Below are 16,090 nucleotides of genomic sequence, written 5' to 3'. Positions count from 1 at the left end.
GCATTTATTCATAAAAAATTTTAAGCTTCTATTCTCATGAAGACATAATCTCTGACCACCTGGAGCTTACAGTGTAGTAGGGTATTCAGATAAATCAACAAACATTTGCAATACCTTGTGGTAAGTGCCTGGATAGGGAAATACAGGATTCCTATCCCAGAGGCACCTAAAACAGACTTGGGGGTTTGGGAAAGGCTTCTAAAAGAGCCTTAGGGGAGAAGAGTAAAATAGAAAAAGGAAGATGATGTGAAAATTGAATAGTAGAATAAGACAAGTATTTCAGCCAAAGGGATCTGCAAGTGCTATAGGCCCAGAAGTGAGCACTTGGAGTGTTCAATGAACTGACAGCTGCCCTGTAATGCTGGTAATAGAAAAACTCCAGATAGAAATTTGAGAGACCCTAAAACAGTAATGGGCAATCTTTTGAGCTAAGTGTGTCAAAATTCGCCAAAAAACTGAGCATAACTCCGGTAGTGTGTCACTTCGAGAAAAAAACCATAATTTTGCGACATTTATAGTTTAAATAACAGAAATGTATAATTGTAATATATAACTGTATTTAATAAACCAAAAACTAATTATTTAACTTACCTGCTTAGTGACTTCTTTGTTCATCTCTCAGTCGGTTTCTTTTGTTGGTCTTGATATTATTTAACTTGTGTGGGGTGCCGTGAACTAAGATAAGTGAGGGGGAGGAGGAATTTTTTAACTAACCTGCCTATTAGTGACTGTTTTGTTGCTGAATTTCATTGGCTAAATCTTCAATTGAAGGTTGGTATTTTGTACACTTCAAGCCCAAGCAAGCGCTACTAACTTCATCTGTCAATCTGTTTCTTTTGTTGGTTTTGATATTATTTAACGCTGAGTATAAGGTCTCACAAAAGTACATAGAGGGAAAAATTGTGAGTAAAGCCATTGCTATAGTTTTCAGGGTGCTAAAAGTGTCTGGTACAGTTCCAGGCACTCCAAATTTCCTGTTCGTAGTGACACTCCTCTTGATTCTCCAAGCAGCACCTTTCCAGATTCTCAAGCTTTGACCTCAAGTCGAAAAACACCTGAGCCCAGATGCTGTCTTGAAATTCTGCAAGTTGCATCTTATGTAAATTAAGATGGCTGCCGCTACTTCTAATGGCGGGAAACGACACCCATAGCACAGGCCCTCACCTCTCCCTCACTTATCTCAGTAATGATGGTCAATTAGAAATCCACGACACCCAGAACAGTAGATTGGATGATGGTTGCTGTGGTTATGTGGTTGCTGGGAATGGTGGTCACAGGGCACGCGCGACATTTTACTGCTCCGTGCTCCGCCTGCCGGCCAGAAGTGAGGTCAAAGATCCCCTAAGGGCCTAACTGGAAGTCCCAGAACTAGATGCTCTGTGCCAGAGTTCTGTTGTTTTGGCCTACAGACCTGCAGCACAGAGTGTCTACACTACAGCAAATGTTTTATCCTCGGCTACTGCACCTGGCCAAGGATGAATCGTACTTCTCAGCCTGCGGCCCCATACTTCTCTGGTATGCGGCTGTGTGTCATTGAAAGTGGCTACATGTGTCAATGCTGACATGCGTGTCATATGTTCGCCATCACGGCCCGAAAACCATATTCTAAAGAGAAAACCATATTCTAAATTGTGCAATAAAAGCAATTGAGAACTTTTGAAAGAAAGTGATGCAGTCAAATTGCATTTCCTAAAACTTTCTGTGGTTCTAGAGATGGGCTGTGTGTAGTGAATTGGAAAAAATTAAGACTGGAGGTAGGTCAGTTGCCATAGACAGGATGGTGATACTATGAGGGCCTGGAGAGGATAGTGGCTGCTGCTTCCTACCATTACTGCCAAAAGAGACGCTAATAAACTAGTTAAATTGAGACTGGATGTAGACTGCTAGAGGTGGAGAGGGTCACTATAATTCCCAGCTGTTGGGCTTGAGATGGATAATGACCTAATTCAACAAGACAAGAAATCTAGGAGGTAAAAAAAAATCCATTGGACATGCACAATTAAATATTTTTGAGACATTAACGTGGAAACGTCCAACAGGCTACATAGTCACATAGGGCTTTGCGAGAGTTTTCTTCTTTTCACCAGAAATAATGCTGTCATGTGTTTGTTAGGTCTTTGCAAAACCCATGGATCTCTGGAAAGCGATGAACCCACGCCCGCGCTCCCACGCATGCGCAGTAGACAATGAGGGAAATAATTTTTCCGTAACCTGAAGCAACATCCTTCTGATTCTCCATTTAAAAAGGCGGGAACTAGCCAACAGGCAAGGAGGTGATGGGACGCACGCGTCTGCACGTCCCGCCTATTTCAGTCTCTGATTGGTAGATATCCTTGGCTCGTGGCGGAGGCGCCCACCTCATTGGCTATCAGTTTCCTGGGCCGGCCGGCGGCGCAGGTCCTGCTCCTTCCTCCCCCTTCCCGGCTGCCGACGTGGGACTAGTAACCGCTGTTGGTTAGGGCTGTGGTGTAGGTGCCAGGCGGCAGGCGGGGATGGGGGTGCTGCGGCTGCTGGCAGTGGCCCTCACCTGCTGCATGTGGCCGCGGGGTAGCCAGGGTAAGACGCTGCGGGGCAGCTTCAGCAGCGCCGCGGCCCGAGACGCTCAAGGCCAGAGCATCAGCCACTTCGAGTTCCACGGTAGGTGCGGGGGCGAGGAGAGGGATGAAGGCGCAAGGACTCATCCCGCGGGCCGCACCCCCTGCCTTGAGTGGGGATACCTGGGCCCGGCGGGGAACTTCACCTGGCTCACCTGGATGTCCGGCGTCTCCGGCAGCCCTCCTCCCACTGTAGCCCGGCGGAATCGTACGATGCCTGTATTGCGAATCCTACCATTGCTGCCTCCTACCCCTCCGTCAGCACTCGTTCCCCGCTTAATAATTGTATTCTGCACCAGAAAGATGGTTTCTCCAACCCTCCCCATACAAACGTTGTACCGATGATAAGCCTGATGCATTTTTCGAAATGCTTCCCTCAAGGACGCAGCAGTTGCTCACTTCTGCCTCAGCCCGCTTGTATTCACTGAGGCACTGCAATTATGTGTGAATTTAAGCCTCAGAACGTATATTTCTTGGGCTTGTTGTTATTAACATCAATTCGACAAAAACTACTTGCAATAAAGAGGTTTTGGAAACTAAATAAAACACCTGATAATCTAGTTGTCACTATTACTACAACAGTTTAGTTACTCTGCTACTAAAGGAGTAGATTACCGATTGTGAGGTAGAGAACCTGGCAGAAATGCATGTGAGTGTGCACTGGAAGCTTCATAATTTGTATCCTCTCGCCCGTTTGACATCAGAACTGCGGTTGATTCTTACCTTCTGGTCTTCAAAAATCGATAATTCTTCAGTGAATGAATTTACAAGTCACTCTAGTTTTTACTGTGTTTATTTTGTACCCTTAAATTTTTTTGTCGGTACACACTCTTGGTACTCTTAATTTGACTACTATATTTCAAATGAATATTTGCTTCGATGAGGTTAGGATCCTTGATTTACACAATCTTTAGCATGAAAAGATCAGCATAATATCCTAGAGAGGATTCTTTGGGGAAGATAATATAAATGAGAAGTTCTTTGGTGTGGGAGAACAATTTTAAAGTATTGAGAAATTACAGAATTGGGTCAAGGGAGGGGAACCTGAATGTTCTTTTTTAATTTAAAGTTTTCAAAACAGCTGAGAAAAGGAGATGCAATCTAGTTTTCCAAAATCTAATGTGGATTAAGTCTTGGGTGAATAAAATAGAAAGTCTAGAAATAGTTTTATTATTTTCTAGGTAACATTTTCAGTTTCTGAATCAACTGGCTGTCACTGTACTTTTTGAGTTAGTGATAGCAGTGTCAGTACAAGAAATGGCAGGCACAGTCTGGACAGTGCTGGAAAGTCTGGGGTGTCTGGAAGCTCGTACATGGGTTATTACGCATGTCTAGAAATGTGATGATTACTTGGTAAACAGGAGAAACATGTACTGTAGTAAATCCAGATTTCTCAAGAAAGATTGGAGAATTGAGTGATCCAAGTATTCTAACACTCTACGTGTGTGTGTATAATTAATTTTAATTGCATTCAAATTCAATAAAGTAATAATACTACAACTATACCGAAATAATAACTAATTTAAAATGCAATATAATGTTAATAGGGCCTTAAAGTCATTTTTAACTTTTGCTAATTTATAATGTAATCAATTTATATAGGAGACTTAACACATTCTTTGATACATATTATACATCTAAATTTATTTAAAATATTTAATCAAAGTGATAATTATAACAATAAGAGAATAGAAAATATTTAAATGGAAAAATGAAAAAGTCTCCTGCTTTCTGTCTCCCCCTGAGCCTGTTTCCGCAGGGGCAGCTGGTTTTTGCCCTTTTTATCTGGGCCTGAAATGAATGCAGTTGGTGTGTGCAGCGAGGCTCCTCCGATAGTAGTCTTACAACATATTCTGGAAGTTTTATTGTAAAAGTGACATGTTAGATTTTGTGTCCAGTAAATGAACCCCCAAACTCATTTATTTAAACTCTTTTGCTCTTAGCTATGCTTATTTTTTACCTTAAAAATATATTTCAATATTAATAGCTATGGCATATTAAAAAAACAAAAGAGACTTAGGAAATTTCTATGGATAGTTTGTGAACAGATGTTGAAGACGTGGAGTAGTTGTAAAATGAGACAAAAATTCTATTACAGTGAAGGTCCACATACAGCAGATGTTGCTGTTTACTCAGTGAAATGTCATCACTTAGCTGAAGTATAAGGAAACACCATACATTGATTTGAATAATTAATGTGCATAATCTCTTGACTTGCATCTCAATAGGATGTTCATTCTAATGTGACCTCTCTAGTTAAGTGAGATTTAAGAAAAATTGTGCTCTGTAAATTCCCACTTTGATAAGTAGAGTTGTTGAATTGTCTAACATGTCAGTTTTGTACAAGAGACCGAACTAGTTTGTAATTTTTGTTTTAATGTCCAGGTGACCATGCTCTTCTGTGTGTCAGAATTGACAATATAGCAGTAGCGGTTGGAAAGGAAGCTAAACTCCACCTATTCCAAGCTCAGGAATGGCTAAAGCTGCAGGAAAATAGTCACAGTTATAGTTGTAGTGAAAAACTATCCAAAGCTCAGTTAACAGGTGAGTATATCATTTTTATTTGATTGTTAGTTACGTTTTTTCTCCATAATGTGAAATGCAATGTTTGTATACCAAGATGTTTCATAACACAGCACACATCACGCTGTGATGACACTTCATCTAGTACGTTTGAAACTGAAGTTTAAGAAAACTGACCTTTTCCTTGATCAAAAAATAGTCTGCCTTTTCTCCCTTTTCTCATTCAAAAATTTTTAAAGTATATCCAGATAATTATAAGGATATTTATTCAAACTTCTTACAGGTCACATAATTCCTACCAATATGGCAGATATATTTTTACCCATTGGCAATGTGGAGTGAATGATAACATTAGTAGAGAACATTATATGCCAGCACTGAGCTAAGCAGTAAATCTGTATTATCTCAGTTAACTGTATAAACTAGTCCAAGTGATGCTGTTTTGTAACATGTTATTGGAACAGGGGACCTAGTTGTATGGTGACATAGTATGTCATATTGAGATATACTAGTACCCCATCACTTGTAAACCTTTAGGTTTACCTCTGGAGAGGCACTGCTTTTGTGACCCTGGTTGGCTGGACCCGTGAGCTCTTCCATTCTCATCATCAACAATCCCTGCATTAGAGTGTTAGCCATCCAGAGTGAGTGCAGATCTTTTTAATATGGAAATGAAGAGCATGTGCCATGCTACCCATTATACTTCTTGGAAGTCAGTTAATTTTAGGAGACATTAGGAATATGAAGAATCCATGAGAAAAAAATTGAGAATTCTCTCTTTCCTCTTTTCTCCCCTGTATTGTCCCTATCATATTCTACATGTTGATGAGTCTGAATCTTGAGTCAAGTGAAACATAACCATTTCTAAACACCCATTGTCCTAGACTTAGTAGCTCTCTGGTTCCCTCATAGGGCAGGGAGCAAGAATGAGGAATAAGAGTAGAAGTTCCCAGTCCTTGCCACTCATTGTGGGAATCCTTTAATTAGATTTGTATGATGACATTGACAGTATGCGGAAGAAGACTGAATGACTTAAAGATTCAGATATTAAAAAAAAACCAGACAGTTACATAAAGTTATATATCTCAACCCTGAATTTCAGAACTTTTCCTGAGAAATTCTTGCAAGTGCTCATTACCAGTTTTTTTCTTTATACACCAGTTTGCTCATCTAAGTGTTCCACATATGTGTAAAAAGTTTTTGTCCATCGAAACCTGGTCATTTTCGTGTTCCCGGGTTTAGGAATTGGGGCCATCATCCACCTAGGAAACAAGCTGGAAAGCAAGGGATCTTCCAACATTCCCCTCTTTGACCTCTTTGTCCTCTTCCAATCTATCAGTAAGTTAGGTCTAAATATCGCTTGCATTCGTCTAATTTTTTTCCTATCTACCTCCACCACATTACTCCAGGTTGCCATCGTCTCTTGCCTGTACTATTGCAGTAGCCTCCTACCTGGCCACTGCGGCCATGCCGATCCCTCTCCATCAGAATAATCTTTCTGAATAGCAGATTTTATCATGTCATATTCTCTTCCTCACCACACCCTTAAATACTTCAGTGGTTTTCTGCTGCTCTTAGGACAAAGACCAGCTCCTTAACGTGATCAGCAAAGGCATCTCAGTCTGGCCTTTGCTTACCTGCCTTTCTTCCCAGCCTCATCTGTCTCACAGCATCGTCCTCCTCCTGCCTCATTTTATTTATAGTGCTGGTTTTATTTTAGTGCTCTCCTGGGCCTTTGCACAGGCTTTTCCTCCGCCTGTTCTTCCTGCCCCTCTTTGGCGCCTCCCTCTTCTAAGTTAACAGTTGAGTTTTTATAGCCTCTTGTTTTCTTCCACAGCACTTGTTATAGTTACCACTTTGCATTTTATTTGCTTGTTATTAAATCAGTCGGTAAGAGCACTGAGGCTCTTTTGGTCTGTTCATTCCTTCCTTCCTTCCTTCATTCACTGAGCACTTCTATTGTTTCATGCATTATGCTAGGCACTAGTGATAAATCATGGACCAAAATATTGACACTGTCTCAGTCAGCCTAGTGGGTGTGACAGGGATGAATCACATCAATATGAGTAAATGTGAAATTACAACTGTGTAAGTACTATGAGTGTTAGTTACATGGTACTATGAAAAGGAGAATTTAGGATATTCTATTTCTGAGTTAGGCATTTACTAAGTATTTGTAGGATGAATTATAGAGGTTAGCGCTTGAGGGGTTTTTTTGTTGGTGGATTGTTTGCTTTATATTTGACAACTCAGAGTCTTTCTTTCTCTAGTAAAAACTTACCCGGTAGTTTAAAGATTTGAGCTATAGGAATGGATTTGTTTTCTTATATCACATGGTCAATATTATACCATATACAATATACACTAGCAAAATGATAATTTTTGTATTAGTCACAATATGCCTGCAGTCACAGAACTTAGGTGAACAGAGAGACAGTATGGTGCAATGGAAAGTCACTGAGACCACTGCTAGTACTGACAATCTTATCTTTGAGCCGCACTGTGCTTACTGGTCCAACAAGGAAGCTGGAGTGGCTTTCTCTGAAGTTTCTGAAAGTCCTAAAATGCTGTGGTTCTAACTATAATTCTTTAGGATGGAGTGCACATCCATGGGGCTGTAACTTACAAAACCTCTTGCTGTTTCCTTTTCTAATTTCTCTTTCCTACTCTCTTGAATGCAAGGGTTTTCTTGGGAATTACTGAAAGAGAAGAGCTCAGGGAACAGGACTTTTTAAAGAAGAAAATTGTTTTGTTAAATTTGGGGGCTTGAAATAAATTAAGTACTGGTGAGACATAAACCACTGTCTACATATTTCATCAATTCTTTTTCTAATAACAAAAGCCAAGTCTTAGAAAACCTAGTCTCTAACTTTTATATGTTAGTTGTCACATTTATAGTATGTTATTATTTAGGGGCTTTGGTGCACTGAAACAAAAAACATATCCTTAAATTCATGACAGTGTAGTAGTACCACATTTGAAAATAATTCCTTGTAGAAATAATTCTCATTTTCTGGACATAAATGGGACTTGAAGAATTAATGGCCTTTTACCTATATGGTAATGAGTTCATTAATTATGCCTGATGCCATTGTAAAACCTTACTGCAGCTATGAACTATAAAAAGACTCGCAGATCTGAAAAACCCCTAATGTCAAATGAGGTTTGTGAGTATACATTCTCCTGGGTTAGTGTTTGAGAAATTATTTTTCAGGCTTCCTTTGCTTTCTTTCAGTAGTGTCATAAACAATCAGCTTTAAAAGTAATGATAAAATATTTTGTAGGTTTTTTTAAATTTTTTTAATTTTAGTGAGAGGAGGGAAGCAGAGACAGACTCCCGCATGCACCTTGACGGTGACCCACCCAGTAAGCCCACTAGGGGCCGATGCTCTGCTATCTAAGGCCCTTGCTCTGTTGCAGCTGAAGCCATTTTAGCTCCTGAGGCAGAGGCCATGGAGCCATCCACAGCACTGGGGCCAACTCGCTCTAATCGAACCTTGGCTGCAGGAGGGGAGGAGAAGAGAGAGAGAGAAGCAAGAAGGGGAGGAGAGGAGAAGCAGATGGGCGCTTCTGTGTGCCCTGGCTGGGAATCAAACCCAGGACATCTACATGCCAGGCTGACGCTCTATCACTGAGCCAACGGGCCAGGGCATTTTGTAGGTTTTTAAAGCAAGCAAACAAAACATTTAAAAGCACTGAAAATTACGTTTCTATGTAAAAAAAAAAAAAACTATTAAGAGTACAGTAATTTGCTGTCAGATTATAACTAAATACAACTTTGTATATGAAACATTTAGTAATGTCTTTGTATATCATATACATATAATTCCTTTTGTACATTTTGCATATGTATAAATCCTTTAAAGGTGTTAGTATATTATTATTCTGTGTATTTTTGTTAATAGTATTTATTTCATTGCATAATATGATTGAACAGTTAGCGATATAACATCATTCTCTGCAGTTCCAAGTTTTGTTAATATTTTAGGTACTAATTATATTAGCATAGAATAGGTGTGCAGTGCTGTAGTCTTTTGTCTCAAAAACAATGAGTACATATTTTTTGTCTTACCTTTTTCAGTAAGCCTGGGAAACAAGGCTTTTGACAAAGTTAAGGCAATATCACTTTATGAAGCACACTCTTGTTTTAATGTATATCTGCATAATTTAAAATGAAACATTAAAAAGTGTATTGGTTGAGATGTAATGGTTAATTTTTTTTGATGTAATGGTTAATTTTTATATTGTTTTATATAAAAGGAAAAGTACAAGTGATAGAACAGCGACATAGCAGAGCCTTTATATACTGAGGTCCAAATTATGTAATTGCAAGCTGCACATTTCAAAAACCTTATTTCTCAGCCATGTATTAATTATATATATTGAATTCTTATTAAAGATCTTCAAATATTTAATAGAAATTAGAGTCTATGTTATGTTTTCCCAGCAGCTGTAGTTTTCTTAAAGAAAAATAAACAACAGTATAAATGTCAGGTAGGTTAAGATAACCAAAAATACAATGCTGTGGTATTGTTGATAAATCTTCTTGTCCTGGTTAACTGCTATTAATGAAACTGCCAATTATAAAGTCTAAATCCTCAAAATTTAAATCCTGACTAGATACACCAGTATCTTGTTTATAAAGTTAACCTATAAATAACATTTTTTCAATTTTTACTAGGAAAATTTTCAATCAAAGGAGTTGAAAGTATAGTGCAATCAACATCTTATATATCCTTGTCTTATATTCAGTAATTGTTAATATTTTATTACATTTGCTTTGTGTTTGTATGTGTGATTTTTGTTTTTAATCTAGCCACCTGAAAATATCTGTGGGTGTCATGAGCAGTGTTTGACCCACCATAATTCAGCCTACACTATATAAAAGTGCGATTTCTTATTCCTTCTCTTCTTTCTATTCTTCTCCATAATCACAGTACCACATTATGTCTAAGAAAGTGGATCATTCATGATGTGCTCTAAAATCTTTCCATATGCAAATTTCCAGTTATCTCAACGTGTCTTTTATTTTTTCTTTCTTTTTTTTTTTAAGTGAGAGGAGGGAAGGCAGAGAGACAGACTCCCACAGCATCCCCACCCAGGATCAACCCAGCAAGCCCACTAGGGGGTGATGTTCTGCCCATCTAGGGCAGTTGCTCTGTTGTTCAGCAACCGAGCCATTTTTTTTTTTTTTAGCACCTGAAGTAGAGGCCAGGGAGCTGTCCTCAGCACCTGAGGCTTACTCTGGCACTGTTGGAGCCATAGGAGGGGATGGGGGGAGAGAGAGGGAGGAATGGAGAAGCAGATGGTCACTTCTCCTGTGTGCCCTGACGGGGAATCGAACCCAGGACATCCACATACTGGGTTGATGCTCTACCACTGAGCCAACCGGCCAGGGTGACATGTCTTATTTATTAAAAGGTCCTTTTCTTCAGTTGAGAAAAAGATCGAGACTGCTCAGCATGTGTGCAGGCAGTCTGGAATTGGGAATCAGGCCCATCATCATCTTATAAGAATACCTGGATTTGTACAGAATCTGACTCTTTACAAAGGATTTTTATATATTGTCTGACTTGCTTATGACAAGAATCTGAGCTAGCTAGGTCAGGTATCTTAGTTTTATTACTAAAAAACAAATTTAAAGATGTTAAGTAATTTATTTGTCAAATATTAATGTTGCTAAGTAGAAGGCCTTAGCCTTTGATCTCTTTTGCTCTTCATTATGCATAGTGTCTGAGACACTGCTCTCCTGCAACTTTGTAATTGTGTTAGCCAGTACCTCTTAGCTCGGAATCATAGTTTTAAATTGAGAAGGGATCTTAGACATCATGTAGTGTTTCTCAGAAGGGATACTACTAGCATTTTAGGAGAAACAGGTCTGTCTTGTGAGACTTTACTTTGGATTGCATGAGGCTTATCACAACCCCCTCCCTGATATCAGGTATCAGGTATCTTCTCAACTATTGTGACAATAAAATTCGCTACGTGTTTTCAGATGCCCTGGCAGGGAACAGAATTACCCTGGATTGAAAACCACTTATTTTTATAACCCCCTTCTTTTAAAGAAAGGAAAAGGAGAATTAACCTTTATTCAGCAACTATTATATGACAGATACCATGCAAACTGACACTCATACTTTAGTCCTTGCATCAGCTCTTTGCTCTAAGTATTATCTTCCTTTTACAGATGAAGAGAGTGTCATTGCTTAGGTAATTTGCCCAAGGTCACATAGAAGGTAAGTATAGAAGCCAAGATTCAAACACAGCTTTGTCTCCCATCCAAGTACTAACCAGGCCCGACCCTGCTTAGCTTCCGAGATCAGACGAGATCGGGCACGTTCAGGGTGGTATGGCCGTAGACCAAACACAGCTTTGTGTGGTGGCAACATTCATGAGTCTCCTCTCTCCTGCCGCTATATAAACCTGACCCAGCATAGTAGCTCTTATATTCCTATAATTTCTGTTTTTCTACTTTTAGTACCTTTTTAAAGAATTACCAATTACCAAAAGATTTTGGAAAAATCTTTTGAAGGTACTTGTCAGTCATAGTTCCTAGATAAAGTGGCTTCCTAAATTAAATGTTTTATTTTAAATGTAACTCAAATAAGTAGATTTCAAAACTGTCACTGTGCCTGACTGGTGGCGGAGTAGTAAATAAAGTGTCAAACTGGGATTCTGAGATCCCAGGAATAAGCCCCGAGGTCTCCAGCTTGAGCTCAGACTAATCCAGCTAGAGCACAGGTCTCACCAGCTTGAGTGTGGGATCCCTGGCTTGAGCATGGGATCATCGACATTATCCCATGGTTGCTGGCTTGTAAGGGATCACTGGCTCGGTTGGAGCCCCCCCCTCCCCCCGCCCGTAAAGGCATGTATGAGAAGCAATCAGGGAACAACTGAAGTGCCACAACTACAAGTTGATTCTTCTCATTTCTCTGTCTCTCTCTGTCTTGCTAAAAATAAGAAGAAAAAAAACCCCTATCATTGTGATGATTATACAGCATTGTGAATGTACTTAATGCCACAGAACTGTACACTTAAAAATCATTAAAATGGTAACTTTTGTATATTTTGCTACAATGCAATATACAGGTCATGTATCATAGAAATGTACACTTAAAATCTATGTAATCTTATTAATCAATTCACACCAATAAGTTTAATTCTAAAAAATCTTTTATGGGCCTGGTTGGTTGGCTCAGTGGTAGAGTGTTGGCCCATCATGTGGATGTCCCAGGTTCGATTCCCGGTCAGGGCATGCAGAAGTGGCCGTCTGTTCTCCACCTTTCCCTCTCCCCTTCTCTCTTTTCTCTCTCCCTCTCTCTCCTCTCTCTCCTTCTTCTCCTTTCCCCCCCTCACCCTTTTATCCTCCTCTTCCCCCTCTCTGCCCCTCATGCATTATGGCATTATGATTGGTTCAAGTGCATTGGCCCCGGGCTCTGAGGATGGCTCCAAGGATCCTCTTCCTCAGGCTCAAAAAATAGCTCGGTTGTAAGCACAACCTCAGATGGGCAGAGCATTGGCCCCAACCTAGGTGGGGGGTATTGCTAGGTGGATCCTGGTCGAGTGCATGCAGGAGTTTGTCTCTCTCCCCTCCTCTCACTTGGAAAAGAAGAAAAAAAATTTATGTTACTGACCCACTTGAAAAATTTGAGAACATTTATATTAAAAGTGAAGATTTCAGTAAAACCATTCTCATTTGTGGTGTTTCATGGTACTTTTGTAATAATAATTTTTTTGGTTAAAAAACATTATTTTTTTCTGCTTTATGATTTACAGACCATATGCCAATACTACAACAGGGTTTGAATTTCTAAGGCTCTAAGAATTAAACATGAGAATTCTAACTTTAGGGTGATTATCTGACTAAAACAATAAATACATTTGAGAGTTTTGCTTTAAAAATGCTATATTCTTTCTCTTTAAAGTATCCATGAATCAGACTGAACATAATCTGACAGTGTCCCAGATTCCATATCCACAAACATGGCACGTGTTTTATGCAGACAAGTATACATGCAAAGATGACAGTGAGAATTCTCAGGTGGACAACATACCATTTGAAATGATGTTACTAAACCCGGATGCTGAAGGGAACCCACTTGATCATTTTAGTGCTGGAGAATCTGGTAAGAATATACATTTAAATATGTCCTAAATACAGAAAAGATTTATGTATAAGTTCTTTCATGTGTTTTTAGAATGTTAAACATGTCCAATAGTAGGGAAATGTTAAATAAATCTTCTTATAGCCTTTTAATTGCTACACTATTAAGTTAAAGTAGAACACTGAATTTTATATTGGTTGATTTGAAGTATGTTAAAAATGCAGAGAATAAACAAAAAGGAGTATAGAAATATAAGGTTATTTTGTTGGATGGTAGAAATTTGGATAGTTTTATTTTCTATATATTCTAAGTTTTAAAAATGATAACAGCATTTTTATAAACAAAAATATTAATAAATTGAGTAAATTGGAAATTCAGTGATACAGATTAGGAACTCTACTACTTTGTGTGACTATTCTCTTAATAGGTTGAGCAAATTTAAGGACTGTCTTTATTGGAACTTATAACCATTTTAGAAATGATCCAAGTTTATAATGCTTTACAAAATTAGGTTTACTCTCATTAACTATTTCATCAGAATATTAGGTTGAATGTGTACTGTACTGCTGAAGTGAAATATCTAGCTCAAACAGAAATGAATGACTTCTTGTAATTCAAGATAGACATGCCATAAAGCATCCTCATAGAAATGTAAATTAGCATATCAGTGAAAACTAAAATCTGTAGGCCGTCTGTCAAAGAAACAGGATTCATGAGTTTATTACCTATTTGGAAGAGTCAGTCTGGTTAGAGAAAAATTTAATCCCATCACATCCCATTGACCATCAAGGTGGATGGGTGGAGGTAGGGCAGGAGTTGAGGCTACACTGTACAGAACTGATTACTGAGTTCAAAATGTACATTGCCGCAGATAGAAAAGCAACTAAGGAACATGTTACAGACACCATGTGACAAATAACTTAATGTCTGAAGAGAGTAACATTTTTCAAATATATTTTTGTCTGAAAATGTGTATCTAGCTAGGGGCAAAATGAGAAGCTGTTTTAAAATATATAGTTAATTCTGAATGTTTTTTGTGTAAAGGAAATGGTAGTTCGGATCATTGTGGATTGTTGTTGGATGTTAAGTCAGTACTTCCATTTCTGTTATCTTTCTAAAAGATACTGGCATTTCTTTTTCATAGTTTGGAAAGGCATTGATGAAACCCATGTCTACTTATAGCATTGGGTAGGTGGTTGTACTAAATTGTTTTTAAGGTTTCTTTACTTATTTTTAGGACTGTTCAAGGCTCAGCAGGAAGTAATGCTCTACTACAGTCACCGTACATACAAACCCTCCTGACCTTATTGTTCCCGGACTACTTCCATGCTGGGGGCTGGCCCTGCCCGGCCTAGTCCAGGACCTTGTGCTTGTCAGTGATCCTCCAGGTCCTTGACTAGCCACGGAAAGATTGAAAGGATGAATCAGAGTGAGAATAAAGCAAGTTTTATTCAGGTAGAGAAAAAGAAAGAGGCTTGGACGGTCATGGCTATGAAAGAAGTGAAAAGTACATGTCCAGGTGGAAATGGGACAACTTGAGAGTGAGTCGTGCATGGTCAGTTAGTTCTTGGGATTTTATGTGCTTCCACAGGTTGGAGGTGGGGGTCTTTAAGCTTTGTGGTGCCAAATTCTGACTCCACCTTCTGGTTGGTAGGGAGCCTTGTTTTTGTCACTTCCAGGATCAGAAGGGTTTCCTGCCATTAACTGTTTTCTCTTTGATGCGGGAGCTCTATCCTGCCTCATAGTGGAGTCTAGTCCTTCCCCTTACTGCCTTATAGGTAGTAGGTCTTTGGCTCAAGAGGTTGTCTTACTTATTGTCTGGATCCATGAGATGCTACTGTATCCTGATGTGCTTTTCTTGCCTCCTTATCCGAGCTTCCATTTCCTGTCCCTATCCAAGCTCTCATTTCTAGTCTCTTTCTGTTTTCCCAATTTGACGTGCAAAACATTGACCATAAACCATAAAATGATCAAATTTGTGCCTGTGCAATGCATGAGCCACTAATGTCATTCAAACTCACCCTGGCTCGTCCTGAACCTTACCCAGATCTAGTATTTTTTTTCAACGTCTTGTATATGGTTAGCTTTTTCTTTAGGGTTCATACTAACCATTCTAACTCAGTTCTTAATCCTAACTTCTGATTGATGTTCTCTGTGACTGATTTTGATTAGATGCTTATACTTAGGTCTGAAATCAGATTTTACTTTTATTTTTTTTATTTTTATTTTTGCTGATGATAATGATAACAAAAGGGCTATTTCTGTATATTTTCACCTTTTTTTATCACACCTAAGGTGGGTTTTTGTTGTTGTTGTTTTGTTTTTGTCTTTTTTTTTACTAATTTTACTAGGGTGACATCAATAAATCAGGGTACATATATTCAAAGAAAACATGTCCAGGTTATCTTGTCAATCAATTATGTTGCATACCCATCACCCACAGTCAGATTGTCCTCCGTCACTTTCTATCTAGTTTTCTTTGTGCTCCTCCCCCTCCTCCCCCCCAATCATCACACTCTTATCAATGTCTCTTAGTCTCGTTTTTATGTCCCACCTAGGTATGGAATAATGCAGTTCTTGGTTTTTTTCTGATTTACTTATTTCACTTCATATAATGTTATCAAGATCCCACCATTTTGTTATAAATGATCCGATGTCATCATTTCTTATGGCTGAGTAGTATTCGATAGTGCATATGTGCCGCATCTTCATCCAGTCTTCTATTGAAGGGCTTTTTGGTTGTTTCCATGTCTTGGCCACTGTGAACAATGCTGCAATGAACATGGGGCTGCATGTGTCTTTATGTATCAATGTTTCTGAGTTTTGGGGGTATATACCCAGTAGAGCAGGGGTCTCAAACTCAACTCA

The 16,090-nt window shown here is 38.9% G+C and overlaps 1 protein-coding gene and 1 long non-coding RNA gene across 2 annotated transcripts in view; both read left to right on the top strand.

Moving 5' to 3' along the window:
- LOC136307721 (uncharacterized) overlaps positions 1-16,090 on the top strand; it is a 530,662-nt gene that overhangs the window by 62,775 nt on the left and 451,797 nt on the right. The gene's annotated exons all lie outside the window — the stretch shown is intronic.
- GPR180 (G protein-coupled receptor 180) overlaps positions 2,389-16,090 on the top strand; it is a 36,944-nt gene continuing 23,242 nt past the window's right edge. Inside the window, exons 1-3 of the mRNA XM_066236701.1 lie at positions 2,389-2,637; positions 4,980-5,138; positions 13,043-13,243. Of these exons, the coding sequence (XP_066092798.1) occupies positions 2,493-2,637; positions 4,980-5,138; positions 13,043-13,243 (505 nt within the window). The 5' untranslated portion in view covers positions 2,389-2,492. The remainder of the gene's footprint in view (positions 2,638-4,979; positions 5,139-13,042; positions 13,244-16,090) is intronic.

The sequence above is a fragment of the Saccopteryx bilineata genome, chromosome 6 (genome assembly GCF_036850765.1).
Source record: "Saccopteryx bilineata isolate mSacBil1 chromosome 6, mSacBil1_pri_phased_curated, whole genome shotgun sequence".
Taxonomy (NCBI): Eukaryota; Metazoa; Chordata; class Mammalia; order Chiroptera; family Emballonuridae; genus Saccopteryx; species Saccopteryx bilineata.
Note: the sequence above shows the minus strand (reverse complement) of the source record. Positions and strands in the feature narration are given on the sequence as shown.